The 10,177-nt window shown below is 38.2% G+C and overlaps 1 protein-coding gene across 1 annotated transcript; it reads left to right on the forward strand.

Annotated features, from left to right (window-relative positions):
- Positions 1 to 735: 735 nt before the first annotated feature.
- On the forward strand, positions 736 to 9,949 carry LOC103713317 (thioredoxin domain-containing protein PLP3A-like). The gene is made up of 8 exons (XM_039128873.3): positions 736 to 957; positions 8,296 to 8,370; positions 8,482 to 8,529; positions 8,644 to 8,786; positions 8,865 to 8,937; positions 9,007 to 9,068; positions 9,227 to 9,324; positions 9,412 to 9,949. Exons 1-8 carry the CDS (start codon positions 874 to 876, stop codon positions 9,525 to 9,527), a joined length of 699 nt encoding a protein of 232 aa, XP_038984801.3. The 5' UTR covers positions 736 to 873; the 3' UTR covers positions 9,528 to 9,949.
- Positions 9,950 to 10,177: the final 228 nt, after the last annotated feature.

A 10,177-nucleotide genomic window follows, 5' to 3' on the forward strand; every position in this document is an offset into this window, starting at 1 on the left:
GCCATGCCAAACCCGTTTTAAATTTTAATGACAAATACTATGTCTAGTGCCCATGCACACAGTTTTAATAAACTCCAATTTATACACTAACATGATAATGTGTTCTAGGAAGCTTTATCATGCATTATCGTGCTAACATGCGAAACTTGTGCCTAACTTTGACACCAATGCTTATAATTGTGGTACAAATATGTTCTAACTTTTAAGACAAGGTATTAATCTCCGCCAAAATCCAAGATATTAGTTTATATTAGTATTTGGCACCCTCCGGTATGATATATATAAAAATCCTAGGCCTTGACCTTATATCTCAGCCAATATAAACAAAATAAGTTCAAGATATCTAATACAGGTACAATATATTCATATCAATCAATATTTTCTGATTTTTTTTTTGAAAAAATAAGCTTTCTTAATTAATAAATCTTCATATAAATATTGAAATGTAGTTGTTTTTCTTGAACTTATCACAATACCAACATTTTGATATCTTGGTCTGATCTCCACCTAGGAAAATCTTTGGTCCTCCATATGTTTTCACTTAGCATGGTGTCTGAGATAACCTGAGAATCTGAGATCTCAGTTTATGACAGTCTAAGCCGCTCATGGAGATAACCGATATAAGGAAGGGTTGGGCCATGTCTATTGGTCCAAAACAATTGTTGGGCCCATGATGTCACTTTGTTGGGTTGGGCCGTCTCTATTGGCTCATCAGGGTTCACCATGCCTTCTTTTGTTTTTTTGGTCTAAAATCAGATGAGCAAATTAGATAGCCTTCGTCTTCCCTAAAGGCGATTTCAGCTCTGAAGAAAGAAGGCTGTCCTCCACCTCTCGGGTACGAAGAGAGCTAACGAGCGCGACAGGGAGAGGGAGATGGATCCCGATTCGGTTGGCTCGACCTTGTCCGGCCTCGCGCTGGGGAATGTGATGGCCGCGGCCGCCAGAGATTACCAAAAGGTGAGGGTTTTTTTTTTCCCATCAGATCCACTGTTTTTTCTCGCTATTTTGATTCCAATTTAGCAAGATCTCCACCTATTTTCGATATGGAAAGGAGCGAACATAGCTCGAGTCTTATTGCTGAAAAAGATCCTTGTTTTGGTGGTTTGATGACCAAATAACTCCCTTGTGGTTTTACTTCTAGTAATTGATTTGGTGATCACTGCTCAGCTATGCAAAATCTTTATATTTTTAGCTTAATTTAAATAAAGTTCGTAATTATTAATCAATTTTATTTCAAAAGATGGGATTTCCTTTGTGCTAGATTTATTATAATTAGATGAGGTATTCTGGGATTATCATTTCTGTGTTTAATGTGCAAGGTTGCAGTTGATCAGAGAAGGAAACAGAAAAAAAAAACGTTTTTTTTCGAGCATGCTATATATTGGCTGCATTCGAGATTTAAGAACTAGGGTGCTGGTGTCCTATTTATACTTTGATTTTTAGAATGCTGAAAATAGAACTGGATGCACTAGTGTAGAAATTCGGGTAGGAAATTTTGGATTGTGTCGGTTTCTTTTAAAATTGGAACCATTGAATGCAAAAATGAATTAGATTTTGCAAAATTTTCAAGTCTAGTAGGTGGTTAACCCTCTGCCATGTTTGGCCATGAAAGTGGTGGAGACTACTGCTCCATCTCCTGCTTATTGTGATGCCTGAAAGTCTTAGCTATGCGTTGGCTTGATTGGAGTGGCCATCAAGAAGTTCAGTGCATGGTTGTTTTAATTCATTATCTGTGAAGAAAAGGAGCAGCAGATCTTCAACCTTTAGACTGTTGTCAGATGTTCTGAATTATTATTGGGTATAGATGAAAAGTCGGTACTAAAATTGCTCAATGGTGTTCTGTGCATCTAAAGTAACTAATCCTTCACTCTTGGTGATGTAACTGGGTGTTTATTGAATAGAAGATAGAAAAATCGGATCTGACAATGTCCATCAAGAAGTTTAGCAGTAAACTAGCTGGTTTGAAATCAAAATTACTTGACCCTGGGGGTCACAGCTACACTTTCAGAGTTGAGCCGTATAAATCTGCTGATTTACTGCTCCTTTTCCTTGTCCATTTCTGCTTTTCTAATGGAGCAGTAGAGAACATTGAAATTGTTAGAAGTGAACGATTTGGATGGCAATTTCTTGATTACAAAATCCTATTACAGATTTAGTGCAACTATTCTGTAGGAATGAAACCTTCCTTGGTAGACAGCTTATCTATACATTAGTGAATTTATCTTCCGGCTTCTGGCAGTATGTTGCAAGAAGATGGGAGTAAGGAATTATTTATGCATAAACAGTAAGAGAAATTTTATCCTATTCATGAAAGATTGATGGTCTGAAGAATTGTCTTGTTAGGACTATTCCGTTAACTTTTACAGCTCAATGTTCATGGGGATAGTTTTGAATGTCAGATGTGGTTTCTTGGAACTCAATGCTGAAAAAGGCTGAAGGTGCAGAAGACTACAGAATATTGCTCTGTATAGCTTGCTTAATGGTTCATTTAGCATCCTTCTTCTAAGCAGGCTATAGAATGTTGAAAGAGAATGGATTTTTAGTAAAGATTTGTATTAGTATCTTTAAAGTGACTTTTCTTAATTGGGGAAGAAAAGTTTCAAATGATGGAGAACTTGATATGCTCATTTTGGACGGGTCTGAGATTTTACAATTGATCTTACAAGGTGCATCAGAAAATATGTACTTTTAACATTCTCAACGGTCCAGATTGGACTCAAGAGGTGGTTCTTGTATGTGACCTAGAGAACGAGACCATTTGGCATGTGTTCCTTGACTCTCCTTACTCTCAAGTTAGACCATTACTTTGTGAAGGGTGGTCCCAGGTTTGATTGAGTTTGATATCTTGGGAATCCTTTTTAAGGTTCAATACTTATGCAGGTTTGACATTAAAAAACAACATCAACAGTATATTATGGTATTCCAGTACTTTAGGTATAGTTACTTGGATTCGTGGTTTTTGTGTCAAGTGTTAGTAAATTGCTTGCTTGGAATTTTTTTGTGACAGCGATTGTAAATTTCAAGCATTTGGTGTTTATATATAGGGACAACAATTACTTATTTATATAGGAAAATCAAGTCATTCTTAAACCAAGTTCTACTGGAGCAGTACCAAGGCTTGATTCGATGGGCTGCACTGTGTTGGTAACCGACCAATTCGGTTTGGTAAGTCTAACCCAACCGGTTCAATACGGTTTGCCAGACCTTGATTTAAACATGTCCTAGAATATATCTAAAGCAATTTCACTAAATGGCTCAACATGAACTGAGCCTCACTTTCTCACAGTGCCTTTTCTAATACCTCCATCATCTGTTAGTTTGAAATAGTCTATCATTTGGCTCCTCTTAGATACATACTAGTGTAAAAATAAAAGGGGAAAACAAAGATGTTTAAACACATAACTACTGCAAGTTGGTCCAGCTAGGTTGGATTTCCCTGCGGGCCCGACCCAAAAAAAATGTCGGGCTTTGGGCCAAACCTAGGCTTGAAAATACAAAGGCCCAAACCTGAGTGGGCTGACTCGAGCCCTGTATGGTGGAGGGTACTGATGGTAGTCCTGGTGAAGCATGGTAAGCTTGATTGCCTCCTTGCTGGAGCTGTCATACTTGCAAATGGAAGTAGTGGGGTGGGAGGCAGCATGCAGGTGGTCACCAACGGGTTGGTGGTTGACCTTGCTGTGGACAAGGTTGAGGGAGGAGCTTTTAGGCACGATTGAGAGCAGGCTCGGCAACCTCGGTGGAGGCAAAGTCAACCGCAATGGCGAGGGTGGTGTAGGATAACCTATAGGGAATGCAGTGCTTGGGACAAATAGAAAACATGTGGGGATTTAGGTTTAGGCTATAAAAGGGATAGAAGGTTTCAAGTGGGGATTAAAGGATTAAAGGACAAAGGTAAACCGTGAAAGCACGCTTCATTCACAAAGAAAACATAAGCAATGAAAGTCAAGAAAGCTTGTGTTCCAAACAAAGTTACCATAGTACTAAAAAAGAAGGGTTACTGATTTTCTGCAGTCCACCATGTTCTCGAGGTTGAAGTCGATCCACGATCATCCTAGGCAATCAGTGCAGCATTCCTTCTTTCATAGACAATGTTCTTTCTTAAGATAAGGAATTGCTCCAAAGGTTGCAGTTGCTGGTTTTGATGTGTCAAGGTAGGGATGTAATGTGGGATGAAAGGGAAGGGCTTTGAGGGTGGATTGGTATGGATTGCGAGAAGGTTATACGTCAAGGCTAGTTTTGGCTGCATGCTGGTATATAACTTATGGGGGGATTTTGATTGAGTAATGATGGGTAGGGGTGTTGGGAAGGCTTTAAGTCAAGAAAGAGGAGATGTAACGAATGCAAGGGAACCTTGGACTCACTCTAAGTCACTGGACTCGCTTCGGGAGGGAAGTCATGGCCCCACACCACTCAATATGAAGGCAAGAAGAAATTTCTGTCATTACACTATGCTTCAAACTGACATCAATGGGCTTTTATAGCCAATTTCTTGCATTTAGTAAAGGAAAATACATCAAAATAAAAAAAAGAATAGATAGAATAAAATCATCAGGATCTTGCTCCACTAAGCTTCCTATTTTGCTTTGATTCGAAACGACCTTAATTTCTTCATGATAGATATCCGACATATCCCTTGTTTGAAATCTTCCACATTTTCTCATATTGGACTGTAGACATCTTCCTTTTTTGCCAAGATTTTGAACGTTCTTCTACATCTTGATTAGATCTTAAAATATTGCGGATCATATTTCAAAAGTATCTAGCTCTTGCTTTTTTGTCTCTCTTGCCTTCCAAGAAAAGGATCTCGACCATTGAATGAGATTAAGTCAGTTGTTATTACACTACTCCATGAAATAGCTAAGCTCTTGCTATATGGCAATTTATTACAATTGCAAGATCCTTCCATCAAGCTCCAATAATGTCAAGGATGGTTTGGTCATCAATCCAAGTTGATTAGGATTATGGAGTCTTCTTCTTCCATCTTGTATGGAGATGAAAGGTCTCCATGTTGCCATTAGAGGGGCGAGGATGGAGTTAGTGTTGGAGGAAGGAGGTGGAGGGGATTTGGAGAGTTGGTGTTAGAGTCAAGGCAGTCGAGGGGGACATTGCAGGTGGCAATGAGGTTGGAGTGCTTCTGGTCGAGAGTGGGAGGTGCCCCTGGGGGTGGAAGAAGGCCACAACGGATGCTAGAGGAGATTAGATCGGAGGGAAGAAGGAAGGTACGGATAGATTAGTATTAGTGTTAGGGTTTGGACTTAAGATTGGAGGGGATTGAAGCCATGGGAGGTGGGAGAGAGAGAGATTGATTCTCTAATTCTTTTATCCTGATGAAATGATGTAGGGGAGGGTTCTAGGCGAAGGAGGTTGAGGTGGCCCCTAGGGGAAGGGGGAGGGGGAGGCAGGGGAGGTTGAGGGTGGGGGAATAGGGTAGAAGAAGAGGAAAGAGGAAAGGGGGAGAGGCAAGAGAAGGGGAATGGGATGGGAGAGAGATGGTGTAATGGGGTAGGGGTTTGGGTGGGGAGTAATGGGTTTAGATGGAATTAGGGTTTGGAGGCAGCCAAGTTGAATAAGGCTCTGAATCAGGCATCGGATCGGACTTAGGTTGGACCAAATTTTATTTAAGCTCTACACCCCACGCCCAAACTTGATGCGAACCCTCTCAAGCTAGGTCCACAGGCCAACCCCAAGCCAGTCTAGCCTGATGGGCCTCAGGCTGGCCCTAGCCCATTTCCAATCATAGGCCTTGTATTTTAGTAAATTGCACCAGGATATGACAAGACTAATATTGGTGATTTTAGCTACCTTATTAGATTGAAGATTTTTTTTGCTTTTGTTCCAAATTTACTGTTTTAATAGATTTGCTATTCTATCATTTATGTAATCCATCTTTCATTGTTTACAAAAAATAAATCATTTTTTTAAAATAATATTTTGAATAAATTAACCTTTTAAAATATCACTATGTTTTTTAACCTTTTCACTTGCATTGCACTAGCTTACCAAGATCAGCAAGAACTCTATTTATCTAGTTAGGTAAGTTACAACATTGTAAATTCTTTCTGATATTTGTAGTCAGTTCTGATTAGTATCATATATGTGGGAAAATTCAAGTTCAGTCTCATGTGTCAGTATTTCCATCTGCGAAGCATAGATTATCTCTTTCATATATATATTTCCCTTGTTTGCCTATTGCATTGCTCTCCAAAACTGCCACTACATTTTTTGTACTAATTTATTCAGAAACTGCATCATCTAGTTTCTCACATTTCCGTACCATGAACTTGATTTAGCATGCAAAATCCTAATTCATGTTTATGCTGACCCTTTGGGATGCCTTTCATCCTTGACACACATCCAGTTTTTTGTTTTTTTTTTTAAGTGAATTTTATGTTTTCTCTACTTCAAAGTGAACAATTACAAATGTCCTTCCTTAAGTTTTCCACCCACCGATTAGCACTCTTCATCAGCCCATAATTTTGATGTGGTGCTGACTGTGCATGTTCCTTTTACTATCTGCTCAGGATGATCCCAGAGGAATTTCTTAAGCAATCAGTCCCAGAAGACCCTAGACAATTTAGTCCCAAAGGCACCTCTCACAAACCATATGCATTCTTTGAAAAGTATGGATAAGTAGGAGACAAAGATAAGAAGTTCAACCTGAAACCACTGAAGAACTGAATGGGAAGATTTTGGGTTGGAGGCTCCAAATTGCAGGTCTTTTACAACTGCCTAATTGATGTCTCAGATACAACTAGGTGGAACTATACAATCCACAAGTCCACAACCCAGAAAGTCAAGCCCTCACCGAAGTGGATGCTCAAAGAGAACATGTTGGAACTCTAGGGAAAATATTTTGTGCATTGGATTTGAAGTTGTTATAGATTCCAGTCCAGTGCTATACTTGCTTACCCCAGCAAGTCTTGTAGGGAACAATGAAAGAACCAAAACTATGTATTGTGGCAAGGATGAAGGAGATTAATAAGATGTGAAAAAACCTAATAAATTTTAAACAGCAAACACCTTTCAAATTCTGTATCTTGTCAATAATAATTGCTTTGGATTATACAAGTTGGATTTGATATAAATATATTAGAGAATTGTGCACAACAATAAGGTTGCTCCATTTTGACCTAGAGATTACGTGTTCGAAATATAGAAACAGCTTCTCCGCACGTAAGGGTAAGGCTTGTATATTTGACCCTCTTCAGATCCTGCAATGGCAGGAGCCTCATGCACTGGGCCGTTCCTTTTTTGATAATGTTGAGTATGCTATTTGGTGATCAATTATCACATATTGTTCATAACATGAGTTGTGAGGCACTTAAATCATGTCCCGACATGGACCACACTCCACCTAATTCATGTCTAATATTATTGCTATCTTGCACTAAATCATCTTCAATAATAAGTTAGAGGTTTTAACTTCTAAAAGTATGATCATCAATGCTATAATATATAACCAAATGCTCGGCATTTAAGGTGAAGTTGGTTTCTGCTGTGATGACTTGTCATTTATATGCAAGGATTTATGAATACCATAAACGATTAAGGCTTATCCCAACTATATAGGATTGGCTCTATGAATCCTCATATCAGATTTGGATCTTTTACATCATAGTTTGACATGTTAACTACCTGTCAAATCTAATGTCAACCTCCACCTTTCTAACTTGGGCTTTTAACTGGCAATGGTGGTGTTATTTATGAGTACACAATATTTTTTTAGTTATTATACACCTGTTTGGTCTGTCTAAGAGAATGATGGAATAAGTGCGACTGTCAAAAAATTTGGGAGGGGTCCATTTATAATTTCCTACAAAAGACCTGGGCCAGAGAACCTAAAACCCCATATGTTTCCTTTCTTAAGAAGTGAATCTATCCACCATGTCTTTTTGTGTAATTCTTATTAGGAAACTGTCCACATGAAGACAAGTTTATCATAACCATCTGCTCCAGGTGCCTCCTGACTTCATCAAGATCACAAACTTTCACAGTTTCATGTGTCATCACAGCTTTTCCTTTTATTACCAGTTATATGCATGACCCATCAAGATCGTTGTATATGATGCCACAGCTGCTAATGGGGCAGGTGGTCGAAATTTTTTTAGGTTGTTAGGCAAGGATTGCTGAGAGAAATTTTTGTTATGGATGTTCTGTTGTTCATGGGAACGTCATGTTCTGGGTTTAGAGAATAAGATGCATCATGCTGAAGAATCTAGCTGTCATTATCATTATTTCTTGAAGATGGTTAATTTTCTTATTTCATTAAGAATGAGAATTTTACTGGTTTTGTAGGAATTGTTAGGCAAAGAGAAGGCCCAGGCAAAACCAACTGCCAATGAAGAGGTTGATCTTGATGAACTGATGGACGTAAGTTACATGGCATTCAATCTAAATCTCTATGCAAGAACTTAAATCCTAAATGAAATTATTTCTTTGATTGATTTGTTAATTAACTAAACTTTCTAAATAACAAACCAGGACCCTGAGCTGGAAAAATTGCATGCTGAGAGAATTGCAGCTCTTAAGGTAATTTTGAGGACCATACCTATTATTTTTGGAAGTTATGCATGTACTCTTTTTTTTTATTTGCGATATACAATTTTCAGTTAATATGGATTTACAAAACACTTTATTCAACAGAAAGAGTTTGAGAAACGAGAAGTGCTAAAAAGGCAAGGTCATGGAGAGTATAGGGAGATAACTGAAGGGGACTTTCTAGGGGAAGTAACTGGTGGTGAAAAAGTGATTTGCCATTTTTACCACCATGAATTTTATCGTTGCAAGTAAGCTATCTCACAACGTTCTATATAGATGATTGCTGGTTCCTATTGTTGACAGGATCGTCTTAATGACCCTTGTAGGATAATGGATAAGCATTTAAAGGCCCTGGCACCATTGCACATTGATACAAAGTTCATCAAGCTGGATGCTGAAGTTAGTCTACACTAATCCTTTGCATTTGTGTTGCAAACAAGAGACTAATTGCTTGGGTACTTGATGCAGAATGCGCCCTTCTTTGTGACAAAATTAGCAGTCAAAACCCTGCCTTGCATCATATTGTTCAAGTGAGGGCTCCTTGTCTTTCACTTCGCATCTTCACTTAGTACATTTTATAATGTTGGATAAATCACTATCATCTCTCTTGAGGGCCAAACTTTCTGCATTTTATTATCGCTTCATATGGTTGATTGTGCTCTGACACATCTAACGGCAATTATCCCAGAAATGGTGTTGCCTTCGACAGGTTGATTGGGTTTCAAGATCTTGGCAGCAAAGATGATTTTACCATGAGTGCCTTGGAGAATCTTTTGAAAAGAAAAGGTAACTATCCTTCCTTTGATGATCTTTTGTATGACTTATCTTGTGAGATACATAAAAATAAAAAAAAGCGCCCCAAAAATATTTCAGGCATCATAGATGAAAGGAAAGGAGGTGACAATGATGAAGATGCAGATGATGATACTGACAGTTACAAACACAGGAACATCAGGTCTTCTACAATTCAGGATTCTGATTCAGACTGAGCAGACAGCAATACCACAATTTTTTTATCTTAATGTCTATCTTGACCATATACTCTGAGAAAAGTACTTTTGCACATCCGCCAGGGGTTCTTGAACCCACAAATTCCAGCAAACAAGCAGGGCTTCAGATCATCTATGATATGTACTGATGCACAACCTTTCTTATTTTATCTCCATCCAGGTGTCCTTCCTGTTCTTCTGTCCAGACTTAAGATTGCTAACCTATTTTCTTGGCTGTTTTTAGCTTGATGTGTTGCTCAAGAGTAAACATTTTATTTCTACTTTATTTCCGAATTTAATAGAGAGTTGCATGTTTATCTGTAGATGTCTTCCTGAGAAGTTGTCCTGCATTATTTTTAAATCTGTGGGCTAAATATTGGTAATTTGGTATATAAATTCTTGGATCCTCCCTATTTTGTTCATTGCAATCTATTTGTAGTTGTTGCATTAGGAAGTATAACAATCTTACTTGATGTATGAATACAAATTCAACTTGAATTTAGCTGTGTCGTAAAATTGAATTGGTGCTCTGTAGCTAACCTTTCCAAAACAATTACATAATTTGAATTAGAAATTTATTATACAACCTCTTTTCCATGCAAAACTGAAGAAGAGATAGTGTTTTTTTTTTTTTTAATACTGTCATTGTT

Source organism: Phoenix dactylifera, chromosome 5 (genome assembly GCF_051530095.1).
Source record: "Phoenix dactylifera cultivar Ajwa chromosome 5, Ajwa_hap1_PhDact_Kaust_v1.1, whole genome shotgun sequence".
Taxonomy (NCBI): Eukaryota; Viridiplantae; Streptophyta; class Magnoliopsida; order Arecales; family Arecaceae; genus Phoenix; species Phoenix dactylifera.

Excerpts from the sequence above, each read along its gene's own strand:
- LOC103713317 (XM_039128873.3), top strand. The coding sequence starts at position 874 with ATGGATCCCGATTCGGTTGGCTCGACCTTGTCCGGCCTCGCGCTGGGG. Across the intron at positions 8,787-8,864 it reads CATGAATTTTATCGTTGCAA|GATAATGGATAAGCATTTAA; the intron begins GTAAGCTATCTC and ends TGACCCTTGTAG. Across the intron at positions 9,325-9,411 it reads GAATCTTTTGAAAAGAAAAG|GCATCATAGATGAAAGGAAA; the intron begins GTAACTATCCTT and ends AAAATATTTCAG.